Source organism: Thamnophis elegans, chromosome 13 (genome assembly GCF_009769535.1).
Source record: "Thamnophis elegans isolate rThaEle1 chromosome 13, rThaEle1.pri, whole genome shotgun sequence".
Taxonomy (NCBI): domain Eukaryota; kingdom Metazoa; phylum Chordata; class Lepidosauria; order Squamata; family Colubridae; genus Thamnophis; species Thamnophis elegans.
The window spans coordinates 18361377-18384956 of NC_045553.1; the positions used below are offsets into that span (position 1 = coordinate 18361377).

The window sequence follows — 23580 nt, forward strand, 5'->3', positions numbered from 1 at the left end:
GCGGAACGGCACCAGGACACGAAGGCAGACCATGTGGCATCATAGATGTGGATGGTGGATTGCCTCCTGGAGGCCTCAATAGTCCTGATCACCCTTGTGGCCACTTGGAAGGTCTTGCGCATGGTTAGTTCAGCACTCCTATTCTCTGCCTTGAGGTGGTTGGCAATTTTGCCCACCACGAGGGATGAAGAGGACGCCAGAGCCGCCATGGGTGCATCCACCGTCGGAATCTGTAAAGCCTGGGAGAAACTGGGATCAAGGTTATAAAAACGACAATCATTGCCCCCTGGAGCGCGAAAGGCCCCAGGCTTCGCCCATTGGGACTTGAGCACCTAGCACATTGGTGGAGTTGGAATCTCTTCCTTCTCCTCCGGTGGCTTGTGGAATGGGCCCTTTGGCTTGCTACCCGAAGCTGGGGTAGCTGGGGTCTCAGCAGCAGCACCCCCCAGGTCAGCAATGGCCTTGGCCTTGTGAAGAAGAGAACCAAACTGAGAGGAGGGGAAAAGACCTGTAACCACTGAGGCCTCTGGAACAGGATCCTCATCTTCAGAAAAGTCAACCTCCTTCTGACCCTCCTCATCTAAGCCCGCACTGGCCATAGAAGGGGAATCTGGTCGTTGCTCCTGAGCAGTCGAGGTTCCGGGTTGCTTTGGATGACCACTTGGGGTCCCACGAGAGGAACTTCACCTAGAAGAGCTGGATTTCTGCTGCAACCTGCAGCAATGCCCTGAGTAATAGCCTGGGCAATGATATGCTGAAAACTCTCTGGTAGATCTGGGAATACTGTGGAAAGAGTAGGCGGGGCAAGCCGGGATCTGCACACTCCAGCAGCATGCCGGCCAAACAGATCCCCCTGCCAGGCCCGCGGGTGCTCAGGGGTGAGGGGGGACATGGAGAATCCTCCCATGGATGATCCCTGAGATATAGGAGGGGACTCTGCTACAGGTGTAAGCCTATGGGGCGAAAGAGATCTAGAGGGCGAAGGGCTGACACTATCCCTAGTCCTCCTTGAGGAAGTGCTGATTCTTATGTGGGAACCTCCTTTCTTGGAGGACTTCGATATGCTCTTCCTGCCTGAGGCCCTCTCTCCAGTACCCGAAGGGCCTCTAAAAGTCCCATCAGGATCGGAAGCCTCAGGGGATTCTGGGGCAGCCACCCCTGATTGCCTCGTGGCTTCCGCTATTTTGTTCCAGCTTCCCCAGCACCGCATAGCACTACTCACAGCTCCAAGGATCACCTCTGGCCTCCTACTCGCCCTGCACAGCTTGCAAGGGCCGCTGCTGAGAGGCTGTGACGAGCTCCGTGCCTCCATGTACATGGCCCCAAAATGGCGCCGCTGATCCGTGGCTCGAAAAACTGCTCACAAGAAGCAGCAGGAGGCCGTTCCCCGGTTCACGGGAGAGCTTTGCCTCTTCTGTGCTCCTTTAGCACTCACAGTTGCTCTAGTCAGCGCCACAGTGACTATAAGGGAGCTCCGATGTTGTGCTCCAGCCACGTGTTTCTTCTCGGAAGCTGGCGCCACACTCAAGATGGCGGCCGCCGACCACACAGCCTGATGCCTCAAAGAGCTCTCCCTCAGAAGTACCTGCAGTGAACTGGCAGAGCTCCAACAACCCCCGATGGAATGGGTTGCAGTGCCTCAACGCGCCTCCTGGTGCGCGGCTTCAAAGCCTCCCCCAACGACCGCCAGTGGTCTTGGAGGCTCAAACGCCCCTAGCAAAGCTCAGCTCTTGCCCAGCACACACACACACACACACACACACACACGGAAGACAAAAGGGAGGAGATGGAGAAGTCAAGAATGGAAAATTCTCAAAAAAAAATCCAATCGCAGGAGCCACCAAAAACAGTCCAAGACCTTACTAGGTGCCATGCAGAGGAAGTAGAGGGGAGTGGTCTCAACTTTAACCTCAGTCTCTAGGCTGATTGGATGTGAGAATCAGTGACTCCTCCCACAGGTCACTTTGGAGAACCAAGGAATATCATTGAAACACATACTGCTAATTTGCAAGAACTTGGGAAAAAGAGATGGGATATTCTATAAACCAATGGAATAGAATGTTAAGAAATGTCATTTCTGATGGTTTCAATAAGAGATCAATTCAACAGAATAATTCTTTTTATTTATTTTGGATTATTCTAAAGATGTTTAGAAAAGATTGGATGTCAAGCACCTGTAAACAAAGGGAGAGATCAGCTTACATTTTTGAACAATTCAAGATGCAGGACAATTACCTCATTATATCAAGGGTGGAGATCAAAAGTGATCAGTACTAAAAAAAATTGACATTTCTACTCACATAAAATTTAAGCAGAGCTCCATCTGAGTTGCAGCACCAGGATCTCCTTCCAAGGTATTCATGGGCAGTGTTCAGCAGCATAAGGGAAGGGGGCAGCATAGGCGTGTCTTGAATTGGAGACACTGAGAATAAGATGAGAAACAAGTAGAACTCTCATCAACTTTAGAAGAATGGGTGACAAACTTCAGACAGCAGTTTCTCATTGTAATAGAGTATTTTAGGCATCTTTCTGCTCTAACAAAGTCTTTCAAAGCAAGGAACAAATCAGTCAGCCCAAAGGAATTACTCAGAATAGTCTATCAAATTGCTTGATCACCTCAACCTTCTTAGCATGCAGCTGCTGTATTTTGCACTAATAGCACCAATTTGGAGGTAATGAGGGCATCAGTAACTGTCAACAGAGCTTCTGGTTCCAAGAAGGGCCATCCTGAAGCTGAATAAACCCATCCCCTGTCATGCACCTGCTGATTTTGAAGGAGCTGAGAAACCCAAGTTGGGGATCTCCTCCTAAAAGGCAGATCCTCAAGATCAAGAAGGGGAATCAGGCAATTACACTGTGGTTACCAGTCAAGCAGCCAGTCAATCATGCTAGGGTTCAGCCTCAATTTGCTATGTTCCATTAGACCTTGTGACTTCCAGGTATCAGATAAGGAATTATGAGGTCAGCATGGATTTTCCAAAAACAAAAGTTAGAGAATGACTTTACTTCATTTTTGATCAGACAACTTCCTTAATGGATCATGGCAATACAGTAGATTCTGGTTCCCAAACTGAATGCTGCAGGCTCCTGCGCTGCAGTACCTTCGGCATTGTGGCACATTTTGGGAATTGTGGGGTGACAGGCAAAATTACTGAGGCAATAAGAGTACTGAGATCTGTTTGGAAACCTTGGCTGTAAACCTGATGCACCTTGTCGCTAGAAAACCATCGGATGACGTGCCTGATGACATTCTGACATGTTTAGATCACTACACCTGAGAGTCTTGAAGGCCAAGATGCCACCTTGCATCTCCTTTGATGCCACATTGCATCTCCTTTGGGGCCCTTTGAAGAGGGCAGGCATCAGGCCACAGGACTGCAGAAGGATGTGAAGGCGGAAAAAGAGACCCTGAAGAAAAGGAACACCAGGACTCACCTCCTTCCTGTGGATTCTGCAGCTTCTCATGTTGACAGTAAAGGGGCTGGATGTTTTCTTCTTCATGCTGAATAATCTGATGAAGAATAATCCAGGGAAGCACCGAGGACACAAACGGCTCTTTGGGTTCCTCCTGGACTACCATGCTGGAATCAATAATCTAATCGCCAAAGAAAGAAACACAGCGAATAAAAAGCCACAAAGGTAATCGAGAGTCAGTACTCTAGTTCAGATATTTGAGACTCAGCTGCAACAAGAAGAAAGAGTTACTAAAGACTTTTTGTAACTTTAGCATTGCTCATCAAACTTACAACTGTGACAGTATTCCCATATGGTCATGTGATTACGATTTGGGAACTACTGGTAGTATAGGTGGTACCTGGCTCAAAATAACTGTGAGAGGGATCTTGGGAGTCCTACCGGACAATCACTTAAATATGAGCCAGCAGTATGTGGCAGCAGCCAAAAAAAAGCCAGTGCAATGTTAGGCTGCATTAACAGAGGGATAGAATCAAGATCACGTGAAGTATTAATACCACTTTATAAGGCCTTGGTAAGACCATACTTGGAATTCTGAATTCAGTTTTGGTCACCATGATTTTAAAAAGATGTCGAGACTCTGGAAAGCGTGCAGAGAAGAGCAACAAAGATGATAAGTGTGCTGGGGACTAAAACATATGAAGAACTGTTACAGGAATTGGTTATGACTAGTCTAATGAAAAGGACTAGGTGTGACAGAATAGCAGGGTTCCAATATTTCAGGGGTTGCCACAAAGAAGCGGTGATCAACCTATTCTCCAAAGCACCAGAAGTTAGGACGGACAGAAACGAAAGGTAGCAATGGATGGAAACTAATCAAGGAGAGAACCAACCTAGACTAAAAAGAAATTTCCTAACAGTTAGAACGATTTGCCTCCAGAAATTGTGGGTGTTCCAACACTGGAGGTTTTTAAGAGGAGACTGGACAGCCACTTATCTGAAGTGGTATAGGGTTTCCTGCCTGAGCAAGTAGTTGGACTAGAAGACCTCCAAGGTCCCTTCCAACTCAGTCACATCTAGTGCATAGTCACAAGCGTTGCAATATGCCATGGTCATGTAGTCAACATTTGTGAGTTTTGCAGACAGCCTCTGACAAAGTCAATGGAGAAGCTCGCAGTAAAATTGTTACATGATATCTCCTTAACTATGGTGGGTGATTCATTTAACAGCCACAGCAGAACTAACATTGTAAGTCCAGTGTGGTGACATGTATTGCTCAAGAATTGTGACAGAGTTGTTGGACCAATAGTGGTCATTAAGTGAGGACTACATGTAAGGTGATGATTGCTGAGCTGCCAGTCAACCAAATCATGCTCCAAAGAACATTTTAGAGGGTTCTAGTGGAAGACTTGCTCCTTTTCCCAGAGATGTGACCCTTTTTGCTGTGATTTTCCCTGCAATCAATATCTGGATATCGACTATATGAAATGTTACAAAATGTCATCACAATACATAGCTATATCTCTATAGACTTGTGGTACTGTGAATATAAGCAAGGGTGCTTTTGTCTTTTCCCTCTTTGGCTGGCTCCTTCTCCAGACGGAGCTCTTGGGGTGAAAGCTGCAGCAGCTGCGGGGTTAAGGGGAGCCCCCGCCCTACCTGGATGAGGTTGTGACTAAATCGGGTGAGATTCGGCAGGGCAGAAACTTCACTCAGGCTGCTGCTGTTTGCTGAGAGGGAGTGACTGATGCCCTGGAGCAGCTGAGTCACAGTGGCCACCCACTCTTCCTTGGCTGAGGCAGTTGTTGTATTGATCATCTGCTGGAAAGCTTCGTTCAAGGCCACTTCGGAGCATTCCAAGCACTGCTGATAATCCTTCAGCCGAAGAAGGGAGTCCTAGGGCATATCAGGAATGGGGTAGAAGATAAAAACGCCGCAGGGAAGAGAAGGAAGAGTTGCATCAGACAGGACAGCAAAGGCCAGAAAGACCATAAACCCTGGACCCTACAGGCATCTATGTTGCTTCCTGCAGGTTGTACATTATTAATCCTTATCACACACTTTCTTTTGGGGGGGGTTCGCAGTGTTATGTAAAACATACAGACACAGAGAACAACAAGAAATATTAAGTCAGGGAGAGAGGTAGAAAACAAAATACAGACGACCTCAATCCCCATTCCCAAGGTTGCTCACTTTCACTTCCAGATAACCAACTGGGCACCCAGTTTTTAGACAAATGCTTGTTCCTTGCAACTGACAATACAAATGCCCCCCACACAATGTCTGAACACTGAGACATCACTTCTCCCACCTTCACCATCGTTCTGTTCAGGTGCACAATGGACATTCATTTCTTTTCCATCAGCAGGGACAGACAGACAGACTGGAATCTCCATTCACGCAGTCACCCATTTCAGCCATTCTCTGTTCCAAGTGGGCCAAACGTTTTCTTGTCTCATTGCCAGCCAGCCATTCATGTCATGTAAAAGAGAAATTCCCACCAGACAATTCATTCAGAATGTTGAACAATTTCCCCCTAGATTCATCTTCAATGTGGCATTACCTTTCACTTAAACATAATACGCAACTATCACCAACCTATGCCTTCTCATTTTCACATGCACCCACAAGAACCTAGAGCGCACCAATTCATACTGTCTGGCACACAATCCCAGACTTTCTAAAACCCTTTAGTATAAAAAAATACATGAACGGATTATATACCGTATTTATCGGCGTATAACACGCACCGGCGTATAACACGCATCCCCCATTTTAACACAAAAATTTGAGTAAAATTTTTTTTCATTAAAAATAAATGACTTGGAAGCTCGGAACTTAATGTTGGATTAAAATTTATAACATTAGAACATGAATTATAACATTAACTCCTCTTAAAAGGCAAATATGAAATGAAAAAACACCTCTTTGAGCAAAAAGTTATTTCCATTTTCTTCCTTATATAATATTTTCTGTTTCAACATAAAGTGCCTTCCTTCCTTCCCTCCCTCCCATCCCTTTCTTTATGTTTTCTTCATGCTTTCTTTTCTTTTTCCTCTGCTCTTTTTAAATCCCCCCCCCTTCTTCTCCTCCTCTACATTTAGGTTGGATTAGTTTGTACAACGGTCATCAAACTTCTGAAGTAAAAATAAATAAATAAATCATATTTAAGAAGAAGAAGAAAAAGGAAGACGTTTTTAGTTAAGTCAAACGTTTTAATAAAAGTTTCATCTTTTAAGATTCGTCCAACACATCCAATTGTAACCTTAACAGTAAAGAATATCACCCCAGCTGCTAAAGGTTCAACCAGTCTGAGAACCATTGAAAAGACAACAGTGCAAAATCCAAAAGACACAACTTCCTCACCGCCATTGCTTTGGTACCAAATCTTTGAGGAAGGGGCTCCAGAAAGAAGGAGGAGGAGGAGGAGGAGGAGGAGGAGGGAACTAAAGAGAGCTTTTACCGAGTCTGCGCCCCACAGCCAGGACTGTCCTGGCGCCCCTCAAGCCGCGTTTCTTCCCCGCAAAGCCCTTCGGGCAACCCGAGAGTTCCTTTTGGCGCCAGAAGGGCTTTGCAGGAAGAAACGCCGCGTTTCTTCCTGCAAAGCCCTTCTGGCGTCAAGCGGAACTCTCGGGTTGCCCGAAGGGCTTTGCGGGGAAGAAACGCGGCTTGAGGGGCGCAAGGACAGTCCTGGCTGTGGGGCGCAGACTCGGTAAAAGCTCTCTTTAGTTCCCTCCTCCTCCCCCTCCTTCCACAGTCTGTGTGACGCTGCCGCCAGGCTGAGAGCTGCCGCTGAAACAAGTTTGGGAAGGTCCTTTGCAGGCAGCCAGTTCTAGCTGCCTGCAAAGGACTTCCCCACGTTTGCTTTGAAAGAAACCTCTGCGCGGGAGTTAGAAACCTCTGCGCGGGGGTTTCTTGCGGCCGCGCACCTTAGAGGGAACAGTGGACCCGGCGTATAACGCGCAGTATCGGCGTATAACACGCAGGCAGGGTTTCAGCTTACAATTTTAGTTTTAAAACTGCGTGTTATACGCCGATAAATACGGTAAGTTGCATGTTAAAAGAAAAAAGAAAACACCCCCCTCTTATTCTCACAAGAAACACTAAAGAAAGTCACATATTAGCTTTGCACTAGTGCTAAATCAGATGAAATCTAGTCCTTTACAACCTTATGTTAAAAGAAATCTGAATTTGGAATATGGCAGAAGTCTCTGGATAAAATTGCAAATTAAAGTATCAAACTTTTAAAGTATTGCACTCTCCAAAATTAATCTGACAATTCTCTAATGAAGGAACTGAATGTAATTGCCAGAAGTAGGTGTAGAAAGTCCCAGCAGTGGTCATTGTGGGCAAGGCCCACTCGGCGTAAGAATATAAGGCTCGGTGCTACTTAACAGAAAAACCCTTGGCAAGAATGGAAGGTCAGTAATTAAAATTTATTTCATCCCAATAATAACCAACAAGTGGGCCGATCATCACCCAGTCTTATGGCAATGGAAAGGGAAGGCAAGGATAAAAGCTAGGTGGACATTAAACCAGAACATACTACAAGAGAAACAATTTGTACAACAAATAGAAAAGGAACTGGGCTACTTCTTTAAAGAAAACGGTAAAGAGCAGACCTCAATACAAAATGTTTGGGACACGATGAAGGCAGTTGTGAGGGGAATTTCCATAGCCTATATAATAAGAAGAAACAAAATGCACAGGGAAAAACTTAATACACTGAACAAAGAACTAAGAGAGACGGAACTGCTGACCCAGAAAGAGCCAGAAAATAGTAGACACAGGGAAAAGGGAGAGTTAATTAAACACCAAATAAATTTGATCTCCCAAGAGGAAATAGCACAAAACATTAAGAAAATGAAGCAGAATTATTTTGAACATGCAAATAAAACTGGGAGATGGTTGGCCCACAAAATAAGAAAGGAGAAGGTCAAAAGAATTATTAAACAACTGTATGACGAGGAGGGGAATCTGAAACAAGAAATAGGAGAAAAGAAAAAGATAGTACAGAACTATTATAGGAAACTATATAAACAAGACGAAATTAATGAACAGGACATTAGAAAATACCTTATAAAGCAGAAGCTTCCAGTCTTGTCGGAGGAGATGAGAGAGATGCTCGATAAAGAAATTACACAAGAAGAACTGAAAAAGGCCATTCAAAACAAAAAAACAATAAAACACCTGGGCCGGATGGGCTCCCGTCGGAAATATATAAAAAACTTCAAAATACCATAGAAGACAAATTATTAGAACTATGTAATGATACATTGCAAAATGGTAGGGTCCCAAAATCATGGGGGGAAGCCTACATTACCCTAATACCAAAGGAAGAGGCGGACAGTAGCAAGGTCCAAAATTATAGACCCATATCCCTGTTAAATGCAGATTACAAAATCTTTGTATCAATATTGGCGGAAAGACTAAAAATAATATTAAATCAAAGTATCCATTCGGATCAAAACGGCTTTCTCCCAAAAAGACATATTAGAAACAATACAAGAATAATAATGGACACCCTGGAATTCTATCAAACAAGATCCGAGAAACAACTCGCATTAATCTTTGTCGACGCTCAGAAAGCCTTTGATAACCTAGATTGGAACTTTCTAATCACTCAACTAAAAATGATGAAATTTGGCGATAAATTTATTAAGATTATAGAATCTATATATTCACGGCAATCTGCAAATATTATAGTCAATGGGGAACTAACGGAGAGGATACAAATTGGAAAGGGTGTTAGACAAGGGTGCCCGCTCTCCCCACTACTATTTATTACGTCTCTAGAGGTCCTTTTAAATCGGATAAGATCAAATCAGGAAATTAGGGGCCTGACCATAAAAAAAGAACAATATAAAGTACAGGCCTTCGCGGATGACATGGTCTTTATCGTGGAAGACCCCTTACTTTCAGGACCGAATTTGATGAAGGACATTGAGAACTTTGGGTGTGTGGCCGGTTTAAAAATAAACAAGGAAAAAACAAAAATGATTATAAAAAAATTCCCCAAAAACCAGATTGGAGAACTAGAGGAAACAATGGAATTAAAGGTAACTAAAAAAATTAAGTATTTAGGGATCTGGCTGTCTGCGAAGTGCTCTTCCATAAAAGAAGACAACTATGATAAGTTGTTACAGAATACCCAAAAGGACTTAAAAACCTGGTCAAAACTACAACTATCACTGATGGGAAGAGTCGCAGTAATTAAAATGAATGTTCTCCCAAAAATCCTCTACCTATTTCAAACGGCACCGGTTAAGCTAGGGGAAAAATTTTATAATGATTTGGACAAAATGATTCGTAACTTTATATGGAATGGTAAAAAGCCCAGAATAAAATATATGCACCTGCAGGATAAAAGAACTCAAGGGGGAATGGGATTACCGGAATGGAAAACATATCATCAAGCAGCAACAACTATGTGGATAAAAGAATGGGTAATGTTAGCTAATAAAAGAATCTTAACAATAGAGGGCCACGACCTGCAATACGGGTGGCACAACTACTTATGGTGCGAGGGAAATAAAATCCACAACTATTTTAGTAGTCACCATTTAAGGGGGGTATTGATTAAGGACTGGCTCGAAATTAGAAGGAGATACTATACGCAACTACCTAAATGGATATCTCCGACGGAAGCCCTGATATACCCGAATTTGATAAACTTGGATAAAATTGTTACCTACCAACAGTTGCTAGACGACCAAAACAAACTAAACCCCAGGGAAAATTTGGCTGATAAGGGAATAAACATCGATTGGTGGCCATATCTTCAAATTCAAAACAAACATAAATTCGATCTAGCACAACCTGGCTTCCAGAACAAGAACCAGGAATTAGATAAAATTTTAATTGGACCAGATGAGAAATTAATTTCAAAAATATACAACTGCTTACTGATTCGAAAAACGGAAGCAGAAAGAGTAAAAGAAGTCATGGTAACCTGGGCCCAAAACATCGGCCACTCAATAGATCTAGACGACTGGGAAAGAGTCTGGGAATGGAATCTAAAATTGACAAAGTCGACGGCCTATAAAGAAAATATATATAAAATGTTCTACCGCTGGCATCTTCCACCGACAAGACTGGCGAAAATGTCTTCAAAAGTTTCAGCCATATGCTGGAAATGTAAAACGGTGCTGGGCACGTACTACCATATGTGGTGGACGTGTCCGGTAGCCAAAGCATATTGGAAGCAAATACTAGGATGGCTGAATGGAATCCTGTCAATTAAACTATGCTTTAAGCCGGAAACTTTCTTATTAGGAATAATAGATCAAAAAATTTGCAAATCTGACCAATACCTCCTAGTCCATATTCTGACAGCGTCAAGGATTGTTTACGCACAGTGCTGGAAGAGTGAAAATGCCCCTACCAACACTATGGTGATGAATAAAATTTTAGAACTAGCAGAAATGAACAGACTGACGATGCGAATTAATGACAAAGAAGACACAGACTTTTATACAGTCTGGGAGAAGCTATACAAATGGCTTGATGAGTCAGTGAAGACCTAGACATAAAAAGAGATAGCTAACTAACCTATCACGATTAAACCAATAACTCAAATGAACAATATACAACAACTGAGAGATAAACGAAAGGAGAAATGTATCAGGGGCGAGAACCCACCGTCGAGCAATTTTGTCACGCTACAATGCTGGGAAAACTTTAAAAAGCTGATAGGAAATTCGCTATAATTACCTGCATGAAATTAGTGATCAAACTTCATTTTAGATGAGGCGAGAAGACGTATAATCCTTGCCTCTTCAAGCAAGGAAAGGGAAAGAGAACCAGATTGTCCTCAGCAGAGGAAAATACGCAAATGTAACAAAGGTTAGAAGGGAGGGAAGGAGGATAGTAGGGAAGTCTGGATGGAGAGGAGAAAGGAGAGGAATAGGAAAGGCAGAAGAAGGGGGGAAGAAAGAGGAGGAAGAGAAAGAAGAGAAGGGAAAGAAGGTGGGAAGAAAGAAGGAGAGAAGAAAGAGAAGAAACTGGGGGAGGAAGGAGGGAGGGAAGAAGAGAGGGTAGTAAAGAGGGAAAGAGGGAGGGAAAGAAAGAGAGAAGGTGAGTTGAAAGGAAGGAGGGAAGGAGGGAGGAAAGGAGGGAGATTAAGAGAAAAGGAAGGAGGAGGGAAAGAGGCAGGGAAGGAGGGAAGGTATGTGTGAAGGAGGGGGGGAGCGAGGGAGGGAAAGGAGGGGGAAGGAAAGGAGAAAAGGAGAAAAGAAAGGAGGGAAGGCAGGGGAGAAGGAAGTAAGGGGGGAGGGAAGAAAAGAGGGAGGGAAAGATACCTAACCTTTGATGTTTATAATGATTTGATAGTATGGGAATATCTCGAAATGTAGTTGTATTGTTTTGTTACAAGTTATGGATGTTGTATTTTCTTTTTACCAATAAAATCTATAATAAAAAAAAAAAAAAAATTATTTCATCCTACGGTAAATCATCTTCCAGAATTGCTGAGCTCTTTGAGACTGTCACCAAATATAAAGATCCAACCTGATTATTACATTTCCAAGTTTTTTAAAAAAAATATAGACCATTTGACAGTTGTAATTGGAATATACAAATACTAACAAAAAAATTTCTAGTTTTCTGTAAGTATATTCACAGTGAATTTGATATTTTTCTTCCAAGAATATTTGTTGAATGGATAAAATTTGGCATCTGTTTAATCATGTAAGGTTTCACTTCTTCAGTTTCTGAATCTTATTTCAATCCTTATTGAAAAGATTAACTTATATATAAATCCCCAAAGATGCCCTGAATTTTGTCATAGGTTTTTCAAATTTGGTCAAATCTTTTGTGCCACCTCATTTTTGTATTTTTTATTTTAAACTATACTGATTTGAAGATGCTGCAACCAAGCTTCAACCAGTTTCTGACCATTCCACAGAGAGTTTGAAGATTTCATCAACATCATTCATTCAATGACCTTTCTTCGATTCCTATTGGCATCATTGGGAAAATATTAATTTTTACTACAGATATTCTTCCTTACCAAGAAAGATTTAATTTTTCCATCTTATAAATCCCACCCCCCCAAGATATATAATTATTTTTGAATAAGTCTTCATTTTTTATATAAAAGGCTTAATACTATTATTAAACCCTGTTATTCATTGCATTTTTCTCCAGACGGACTTAGTGTCAGCCTCTGCTTCGCTGCTGCTTTTCTATGTCATGTTGTTCATCTGTTTGTCTGTGTTCTTTCATTTCTGCAAGTGTGACCGTTCTTTTCTGGAGGAGGGCCGGATGTCAGCCTCTGCTTCGCTGCTGCTTTTCGGCTGCCATTGAAACGGGGAGGGGGAGCATGGTATTTGGGAGGGGAATCATTATGTGCCGGAGGATTGTTATTAGGAGTTATTCTGATCATCTCTCTGCGCATGTGGAAGAAGAGAGTTTCCCGCCGAGGCCAACTGTCCAGCATTCCAACCTGATGATGGTTTTTGAAGACATCTCCCACCGGACGGTTGGGTGAATTATGATTGGACTATGAACTGGAGTGCCAAAGGGAGGGGATTGAATCATACATGATATCTATTGCTTTCGCGCCTTTTTACTCAGACTCAGCTTTGCATTGCTTCTCATTGTTTGTAATCAGTAAAAGTACACTTAATTCTGAAACATGGAGTTGAGTGGTTTCTTTCTTGATTATTAAATGAAGAGGCACCTGACATTAAGCTGAGTCTCACCTCGCACCCAACCCGGAGCGAATACCTTCCGAGGGGGGTGCACTCAACGAAAAAAAAAATGTCCTTCCATGGCAGTGACCAAGAGGAGGAAATGGCAGCAGCTGCAGCACCATCATTAACGGAAATGTTGGCTGACCTGCAAGTGGAGGAACCTACTGTTCGACCCAGGTGGACTTGGGGAGTGGGACAGAAAGAGAAACCTGAAGAACCGGTAACTGGAGTCACGACGATGCCCAGAAAACCAGCTGCTGATTGGCGTGGACCTGAAGAAGACGACTACATGATGTCCCAAGCCATGAAACTTCTCGAAGGCGCGTGGGAAAAACGCCGGGTTCGAGAGAGTGATGTGGAAAGAGGACCTGAGGAGGAACTAGCGAAAAGGTACCCGTTGCATAGTTTAAGAGAGGCTGGGGGGACCGAAGGGGAATGTGCACAAGAAGACCCAGCACCGACTCCCCCGCCGTTTAGAATCTTGGTACGAGGCTGCAGCAGATGTTGAAGTTGATTTGGCCAGGCTTCATTACAAGGGAGAAGGAGAAGCTGAGGATTCCCCACCTCCCACCAAATCCCCCCTCCCAAAGGTGCAAAAAGGAGGAAGGGGAGGATTCACAGGCAAACCCAAGCCTCCCGTTTGCTTCCGCTGTGGGAACGAGGGGCACCGTGCTGTGAATTGCAGAGTCAAGATGACCCACACTGCTCCGCCCCCCCGGAGAGAGAAAAAGGCTGAGAAGCCTCCTAGCAAGAAAAGGGAACCTGTTTTGATGGGGGAGGAGATTTCTTGACGCTTTGGGCAGGAGAAGGAGGGAGCGGAAGCCCCAGTTTGTCTGACGACAGTGACTCTGAGGACGCGGACCGCTGGGTAAGTTCCCGTTCGGGGCCCATGCTTATCCCAATTGAACTTAGAGTGCCCTCTTCTGGCACGCAAGAGAAATTTCTGGCTCTTTTAGACTCTGGTTGCTCACGTTCCATTATAAGCCCAGATGTAGTTGAAAAAATGGGATTGAAACTGAAAACTTTAAAAATCCCAATTGCATTTTGCCAATTAGATGGCTCTATTGCAGGGCGAAGTCCTGCTCATTTTGCTACTGAACCCATCGAAATGTGGTTGGGAACCCACCAAGAGATGATAACTTTTATTGTAGTCCCAGGAATGGACCGGCCCCTTATATTAGGACTCCCCTGGCTCCGTAAATGGAATCCACGCATTAACTGGAGAGATGGGTGGTTACGAATTCAGTTGGACACCCCCCCCCCAGGGGAAGATGGAGGATCCGGAGTCAGATACAGCTGGCCCCAAACTGGCAGCCAGAGGGCAAGAAAGAATTGAGGGGGAGGAAAGAATCCCGAAGGAATACTGGGACCTGAAATATGTTTTCAGTGAAAAATCTTCTGATAAGTTGCCCCCTCACACGCCCACTGATTGCACCATTGATATTCTACCTGGGGTGAAGCTCCCGAAACCCCAAATTTATTCTATGACCCCTAGGGAGATGGACGAAATGAGAAAATTCATTGATAAAAACTTGGAAAGGGGCTTCATTGAACCAGCCAGACCCAAAGTAGCAGCCCCAGTGTTATTCAGAGAAAAGAAGGATGGCTCCTTTCTTTTGTGTGTGAATTTTAAAAATCTTAACTGCATTTCTGCCCAAAATCTCTACCCTTTACCACTGATGAAGGACATGCTGGCACAACTAGGGAAGGGGAGGATCTTCACTAAATTGGACCTGCGGGAAGCATACTATCGGGTCAGAATTAAGGAAGGGGACGAGTGGAAAACTGCATTCAATTGCCCTCTTGGTTGCTTCCAATTTCGAGTAATGCCGTTTGGCCTCCAGAGGGCGCCAGCGGTTTTCATGCAATTAATTAATGCAGTTTTACATGACCATCTTTACAAAGGTGTGATGGTCTATCTAGATGATATCCTTATTTACACAGACACACATGAAGAACACATGAAACTTGTTTGCACGGTTCTCAAAAAACTACGTGCCGTGGAACTATATGCCAAATTGTCCAAGTGCGAATTTCATCAGGAGAGGGTAGATTACCTGGGTTATTGAATCTCCCACAAAGGGATAGAGATGGACCCGGCAAAGGTTAAAGCTGTCACCGAATGAGAAGCCCCATGCACACATAAGCAGTTACAGAGCTTTTAGGGGTTTGCTAACTTCTTTTTTTTTTTTTTTAAATAAATGTTTTTTAATTTTAATTTAAAACAGGTACAGCATCTTTCTTTACATCTGTAGAAAATGTGTCAATCAATTACAGATAAGTTTTGGTACATCTCCTCCACAGTCAACTAACATAACTCATATTAACTCAAGCATTATTATATATCCATTTTCATTTGACTGTAATTATTATTTAGAAATATTAATAAAAGTAATAATCTTGAACAATACCTGCCCACACCGGTGGGAAAATAAAAAATAAAAAAAAGGGCAAATAAAAATTAAAATAAAAAATAAAAATAATACAGAAAAAGACAAAAACGACAAGAGACAAGGCAGGAAAACAAAACAAAACACAGGTGTCTATTATAAAAAAAAAAGAAGTATATCAACTGGTTACAACATGTTTTGGTGCTTCTCTTCCATTAACTCATATTAATTCAAATATCTTAACTCGAATATTTACCATATCAACATCATTATACCTCCAGTTTTAATTACCTATTGTTATTTAAACATCCTTCATCCTTAGCTATGCCAAAGAATTAATCCATAACACATGCTGACAATTCATTTACTTATTTGTAAAATCCTCTATTATCATCAAATCCTCATGTCCTATTTTAGCTGGACATCCATAATGTTTAATTATATCATATATCATATCATTTTCCCAGTATTGATTAACATTTGATTATATGTATTTTATTTAGTTTTTTTAATAGTGATAATTATTGTAGTTAATACTCTTTATGTATAATCTAAAAATGTTTTCTCATATCCAGTTGTTAGTTATCATATCAACTCCACATTATATACATTACTATCAATATCAATTATTATTCAACTATATCTGTTACAAAAAAGAGCAATTAGGTTTAGCTAGTTTTCAATTGTATTCTTCAATCTATCAGCCAGTTCCAAATTATATATATTACTATCCATATCAGTCATTATTCAGCTATATCTATTACACATTAAGGTAATCAGATTTAGCTAATTTTAAATTGCGTTCTTCCATCTGTCAGCCAGTGTCTCTCCAATAGCAAAATCTTCTCAAACCAATTGCCACGCGTTGGATAAATTTACCAAATGTTTTCATAAGCAAATCCAGACAAGAATATCTTCGCACCTTTGAACTCTGAATGTCAGTGGTGAAATAATAATGTTGTCCCGAGCTTGTAAAATTTTCCAAATTAACTTTAATTCTCAAGGGTGGATTTTCCATTCCTCCTGCACTCTGTCTCTTTAAATGAGTCTTCTTTATACCCCCCCCCTCCTTTCTTCCTCTGAGGTAGACCAGACACCATTTCTCACATTTTCCATTTGTATTTCAGGAACATTTAAACATTCAACGATCTCAGTTTTTACTTCATATTTTAAAATCAGATGATCCAATTTTCTTTCCAGCCTTTGATAAGAGTGAAAAAGCTCTCTACATGCGGAAAAAAGAATCTGAAATGAAATCTTAGAGGTATTTTGAGACGCCATGATGTGTCGCAGTTAAAAATTGCAAGCTCTTTTTTTTCCAGACTTCGAAGCACTTTTCTTAGTCTCTTGCAGGCTGTGCAATCTTATCTAATCGTAAACAGAGCCAAGTAATAAAGTAATAAAAATGTCGAATCGTGACGGGCTAATTAGTAGAAGATAAGTTTTACGATCCACTTAGGGAGAGTCAGAGGGGGGAGGATGTCGAGGAGTTTCTTGAAGCATTTAAGAAGTAAAGTAGCCACCAGCCATAAATCCATTAAAAAAAAACCAATTCGCCGCTGAGTTTTCCTATTCTTTGGTTTCAGTTATCTTAAGCTTTTAACGCGGACAGTCTCTCTTGGATAATAAAATCAGCTTACCAGATGACATCACTTCTACCATTCTTAGGGGCAACCTGCAGTTTCAGTTAGCACGCAGCTAATCCAGAAAGGAATTGGCACGAGGAGTTAGTACCCCCCCCCCCAGAGACTTGCGGGTGTCTCTGAGGTCCAGGGTCTCTCCTCACCTTCACTGTCGTCTCCGGGACAGCTAGAGTTCAAAGAACCCGTCCAAAAATCCTTCGGTATAGAGGAATTTCAGGAGTAGCCTGAAACTCCATCTTCTCACTGCTAAGCTCCGCCTTCTTCCAGGGGTTTGCTAACTTCTATCGTCAATTTATTCCCTCTTTTGCTAAGATTGCTCTACCGATCACTAACCTCCTGAAGTCAAAGGGAGGGACAAAGCCCAAACTAGCAAACCTTTGAATTGGACTATGGAGTGTCAGGCTGCTTTCGAGAAATTGAAGCGCCTGTTTGCAGAGGAACTGGTCCTCAAACACCCAGACATGGACGCACCTTTTGTGGTCCAGGCTGATGCTAGTGATGTGGCGGTGGGGGCAGTACTGCTTCAGTCAAATACACAAGGACAATTACAACCCTGCGCTTACACCTCTCGTAAGCTAACCGACACTGAGAGACGCTAGGCTATTTGGGAGAAGGAAGCTTTTGCTGTTTGTTGGGACCTGGCGTCACTTTCTAGAGGGCGCAAAACACCCTTTTGAGGTGTGGACTGACCACAAGAACTTAGAGGCGTTGAAGACCCCCAGAAAACTGTCTCCCAAACAAATGTGGTGGGCACAACATTTCAATAGATTCAATTTTACTTTGAAATACATTCCGGGAGGAAAGAATTTTATGGCTGATGCTTTGTCCAGGCTTCCGCAATACAACAGTTCAAAGCTCAGTGTTGTCCAGCCTGTCATACCCGCAAGAAGTCTGGCCGCTCCTGTTGTCACCAGGAGTCAGGCGACCTCTAAATTAGAGGTCACACAAGACTTTGTCACTGACCTCCAGGGGGCTCTTACAAATGATGAGTGGTTCCAGCAACATAGATTGGGCCTCCTTCGGATGCCGTCAGCCAGACAGTGTTGGCTGGCGGGCACCCAGAGGAGAGCCTTCTCTGTGGCTGCTCCGACCCTTTGGAATCAGCTACCCCCAGAGATCCGGACCTTACCCACTCTCATGGCCTTCAGGAAAGCTGTTGAAACCTGGCTGTTCCAGCAGGCCTGGGGCTGTTGACCTCATTGTTAAGGTCCAGCCCCGATTAGAACAAATGCGTGTCTTGTGAATTTTTAAACTATCCTTTTTTTAAATTTTCCTTTTCTTTTTTTCTTTCCTCTTTTGTAAGCTGCCCGGAGTCCTTCGGGATTGGGCGGCATATAAATTTTAACAATAAATAAATAAATAAATAAATAAATAAATAAATAAATAAATAAATAAGAATGAGTGCACCATGAAAGATGGACTGGCTTGGATTGGTGCTAAATTATATGTGCCGGACACTTTGGGTTCGTCAAAACCCTGCATCTCATTAAGAGGCAATTTTGGTGGCCTTCATTGAAAAAAGACATTGAATCTTATGTAGCTAGTTGCCCCACTTGTGCCGCTGCAAAACGCCCGCCGGGTAAACCCCAGGGGTTGCTCCAGGCGGTAGCCCACCCGGAAGCCCCGAGGGAGGAGATCTCTATGGATTTCATTGTTGAACTTCCGGAGAGTCAGGGTAATACAGTGATCTGGGTTGTCACTGACTTGTTCTCCAAGCAGGTTCATTTTATTCCTTGCTCCAAGATCCCATCCGCCAAATCCCTGGCTAAGTTGTTCATCTTACATGTCTATCGCTTGCATGGGGTTCCGGACCACATCATTTCGGATAGAGGGGTCCAGTTCATCTCACTATTTTGGAAAGAATTCCTGAAACTGGTTGGCTCCGCCCAGGGCTTAAGCTCCTCCCACCATCCTCAGACTAATGGGGCCTGTGAGAGGACTAACTCTGTGCTGGAACAATATCTTCGTTGTTTCATCAACTACCAGCAAAATAATTGGGTGGAATTGTTGCCTCATGCTGAGGTAGCATACAACAATTCAGTGCACAGTAGCACTGGCTTTACCCCCTTCCAGGTTGTTTACAGACATGATTTTGTGCCCATCCCTGAGATTCCTCGCGAGAAACCACAGGTGTTGTCCCCCTCCGAGTGGAGTGATCGCCTTCGAGAGATGTGGCCTTTGACGCGTCAGGCGCTGGATGCTGCACACCGCGCACACAAAAAACAGGCGGATAGGAAAAGGGAAAAACCTAATAACTATAAAGTTGGTGACCGTGTTTATTTATCCACTAAGTTTCTTCAAATGACTCAAAAGTCTAAGGAATTGGGTCCCAAATACGTTGGCCCGTTTCCAATTATCAAAGTCATCAACCCTGTTTCCATCCATCTCCAATTACCTAAGCATCTCAACCGGGTTTATCCTATTTTTCATGTTAATCTCCTGAAACCGAAACGTACTTCTCCATTGAGGGCTCCTTTTCCGCCTCCGCCCGCCCCGCTTTTGGTTGAGGGTGAGCAACATTTTGAAGTCCGGGAAATTTTGGACTCTCGTAGACGGAGGAACCGTATTCAGTATCTTGTGGCTTGGAAACATTTTCCCCCTTCTCACACTGGATGGGTTGATAAATCCCATGTGCGAGCTCCTCGTCTGCTCCGCAAATTCTACTCTACTTACCCAGACAAGCCCTGACCTCTCTGTGGATTTCTAATTTTCCCCTTTCCCTTTTCTCTTCTATGTCATGTTGTTCATCTGTTTGTCTGTGTTCTTTCGTTTCTGCAAGTGTGACCGTTCTTTTCTGGAGGAGGGCCGGATGTCAGCCTCTGCTTTACTGCTGCTTTTCGGCTGCCATTGAAACGGGGAGGGGGAGCATGGTATTTGGGAGGGGAATCATTATGTGCTGGAGGATTGTTATTAGGAGTTATTCTGATCATCTCTCTGCGCATGTGGAAGAAGGGAGTTTCCCGCCGAGGCCAACTGTCCAGCATTCCAACCTGATGATGATTTTTGAAGGCATCTCCCACCGGACAGTTGGGTGAATTATGATTGGACTATGAACTGGGGTGCCAAAGGGAGGGGATTGAATCATACATGATATCTATTGCTTTCGCACCTTTTTACTCAGACTCAGCTTTGCATTGCTTCTCATTGTTTGTAATCACTTAATTCTGAAACATGGAGTTGAGTGGTTTCTTTCTTGATTATTAAATGAAGAGGCACCTGACATTTAGTTTGGTTAATTCTGAGTACAAACTGTTGAATATTGTATATATTCTTTATCAATTCTAAAGAATCCTTTAGAATCATTGTAAGAATTGTACCATCAGTATGCACTTTTAATTTATGGGCATTTGACAGCTAGATTACTCAAATGTTACTCTCCAGCCATATCTTCTCTGCCAATTATTATAATCTGATATTGTGAGGCATGCCTCTTTCAGAACCCAAGAAATGAAACCCCCCAACTCGTGGTTTTAGAGAAAACCGGCTGCCAACACATACCAGGGCTGAAGGTCTTGGGGGGGGGGGGAGGGTCCTTGGGAGCAACAGCTTTGGTAGACATCCTCATTGAGGCCATCCTTGTAGCATTCCATCACAGCCTCCTGAGACCACCCTCACATATGGCAAGCCAACTCGCGAAATGTCTGGGTATATTCAGCCGCAGATCTCCGCCCCTGGTTCAGGGTTTTCATCCTGGTCTTAGTCTTGCGCTTAGCTAGGGGGTCTTCGTACCTCGGCACTCGGCGAGCCGTCATAAACACGTCATATCCCTCAGCTGTGGGGAATCCTCATTATGAAGGGCCATCATCCAATCAGCTGCGATCCCTTCCAGGGCCATGGTGACCCATTTCACTTCTGCTGCTTCTGAAGCAAAGTTCTTCCCATACGCCTGAAAGTGATTCCAAATTTGGGCTAGGAGGAATCCCACAGCTTTGGGATTCCTCTCCATATTTTAGTCCTAGCAGAGGAAACTTTGGAATTTGGTGCTGGGGGGCTACCTCCCCCCCAACCAGGGGGACCTGGGCCGCTGCCACCACTTGAGCTCCAACAGTCTGCACTGGCCCTGTTCTAGGAAACACTTCTGGGTTTGCAGAGGCTTCTGTTCCTCCCCTCTGTCTGCTCAGCCTCCTCTTGCGCAGGCAAAGTATACCTTTCACATACTCCCTGACTCTTAAGAGCTTCCTGCAGGAGATGTAAGGCCTGAGTCAGCAGGAGGTCTTCTTTGTCAGCTTCCTGCCAATCAGCCTCTCCACACCAGTGTCTGGCAGCTGTTACTCCCAGGGGAATCTACTCCGGAACCGCCATCCATCCTACACCCAAAGACCATTTGGCACAGACCGGCTTCTCCTCAATTTGCCGTGACCCGTCAAAACCGTGGAGGACAAAATCGCGCTCGACGAAAGCGCGCATTTGACGTCATCATAGCGCGATGAAAAAAATTAAAAATTGAAATAAAATTAAAATTAAAGCAAGCCGATTCACATAAAGGTAAGGGTTAGGGTTAGGGTTAGGTTAAGGGTTAGGTTTAGAGCGTTAGGGTTACATTTAGCGTTAGGTTAAGGGTTAGCGTTAGGTTTAGCGTTAGGTTAAGGGTTACGTTTAGGGTTAGATTTAGGGTTTAGGGTTAGAGTTATGTTTGGGGGGGTTAGGGTAAGGTTTTCGCTTTATTTTTACATTTTTCGATCACAGCGCGATGTTTTCGTCGCGCTGTGATGACGTCAAATGCGCGCTTTCGTCGAGCGCGATTTTGTCCTCCGCGGTTTTGTGGTGGAACCCAATTTGCAGTTCAGACATCCATTCAGTATCTTGCCAGCCACAGCGGGACTGGGAGGGAGTGGACTTAGCAGCTCCCATGTCCTCTTGGTCACTGCCTTGGTTAGATACTTGCTTAAGTCAGGCGTGCCATCTTCAAAACCCAAGAAAGGAAACTCCCAACTCCATGGTTTTAGAGAAAAGTACTTTTACTGAGTATGAAGTGATAGCGACGAAAGAAAAGCAAGATCTGAGGCTAAAGGCATGAAAATTACATATTGAAAGTTTTCCCAAATCCCTCTCCCCAAGGACCCAGGCTGAATGCCCAATTCTCAGCTCCCATGGTGTTATGTGGGGTGCATCTTCAGGTGGCTTCATCCATCTGGTATGCTGGGACTATTGACCTTGACTGGGCATAAACAACTTCATTCAGCTACACTGTAGAAGATGAGAGCAATCCTCCTCTTTACTTCCCATGGGCGAGACGTCTTCAGCAGCTTGCTTCCCCCCCAAATACCTATGCCCCCTTCCCCCATTACTATGGCAGCTGAAAGCAAGCAAGCATGATAGAGGCCGACAGATATCCTGACAGACATTAAATTCACTACATTACACAAATTTACTACAAGAAGTGAAATAGCATTAATGTGGTGAGGCCACATTTATCCTTTTTCAGCAATTCTTCCTCGTAGCTGATAATTCATTTCATATGCTAATAAGCATTCATTTTATGCTAATTTACACCAATTTACTGGAAAGAAAAAAACATCAAACTCACCTGTAGCAAGAGAAGTTGGGCTGGCCTCTCTGGAATGGAGATGGCCAACTCCAAATGCTCCGTCCTGCTGTCCCCATTGAGGCACAAAGTTGGGCGGAGCAGCTGAACCACAGCCCTGTAGTCCCCAGCCTCGTACAAGCGCTGAAGCTCCTCCAAAGATTGGCATCTCTCCAGGGACTTCAGATTCTTATCAATCTGCAAGAATGAAACACTGGATGGGTCACACTCCAGTTTAACCTGGGATTAAAAAACAACACCACCTCACCACAATAATCAACCATCTGGTCATTATACCGTAAGACAGTGGCTGGTGTCCCACAGAAACTGGCTCATAATCCATCTTTTACCTGTGTTTATTCTACTATGGAAAGCCAGCCACAGCATACGGAGAACTCCTCTTCCTTCTTTTCCTTACATTCAATGAACTCCAGAGAATACACAGTGGAAAGATGACAGGCAACTGAGGTGGAAAGACATTCTAAGAGCAGCATTTTATTTCAAGTTTTAAAACCAAATGTCATGCCTGAAAGCCATCTTTTCTTTTGGACTTCAGGCCTGTCACACCTATCTACTTTCTATTCTGGGAAAAGGGGAGGTGGGATTACATGGAGTTGGGTGATATTAGCCATAACAACATTCTTCTTAGAAAGTCAAGGTTATCTCTGTCTCTGCACCTGGCCGGAACTGATTGGTGGAATCTGTTGTTGTGGTAGTGGAAGACTGGACCATGTAATGGACTTGTGGGTGTTGGGGCAGGATCTTGAATTTTCAACTAGATAGGAAAACCTGGAAGCTTTCAGATTTGTGTTTTCCAAGATGTGCCAGCACGGCTCTTTTAATAAATTGGAACTTTGAGGGATCCTTTGCTTCGGACTCCAATTTAATTGTATTGCATTGTATTGTAATTTTGA

The 23580-nt window shown here is 43.5% G+C and overlaps 1 protein-coding gene across 8 annotated transcripts in view; it reads right to left on the bottom strand.

The window, feature by feature from the left end:
• The window catches only part of CABIN1 (calcineurin binding protein 1), a 157961-nt gene that overhangs the window by 78051 nt on the left and 56330 nt on the right, over window positions 1-23580 (bottom strand). For 7 of the 8 annotated variants that reach the window (XM_032229939.1, XM_032229937.1, XM_032229936.1 and 4 more), the window contains 4 exons: window positions 22670-22864; window positions 5074-5310; window positions 3436-3595; window positions 2301-2422 (listed from right to left, as the gene is read on the bottom strand). In XM_032229939.1, coding sequence (XP_032085830.1) covers window positions 2301-2422; window positions 3436-3595; window positions 5074-5310; window positions 22670-22864 — 714 coding nt within the window. The remainder of the gene's footprint in view (window positions 1-2300; window positions 2423-3435; window positions 3596-5073; window positions 5311-22669; window positions 22865-23580) is intronic. The other variant, XM_032229942.1, reaches the window with a different exon arrangement.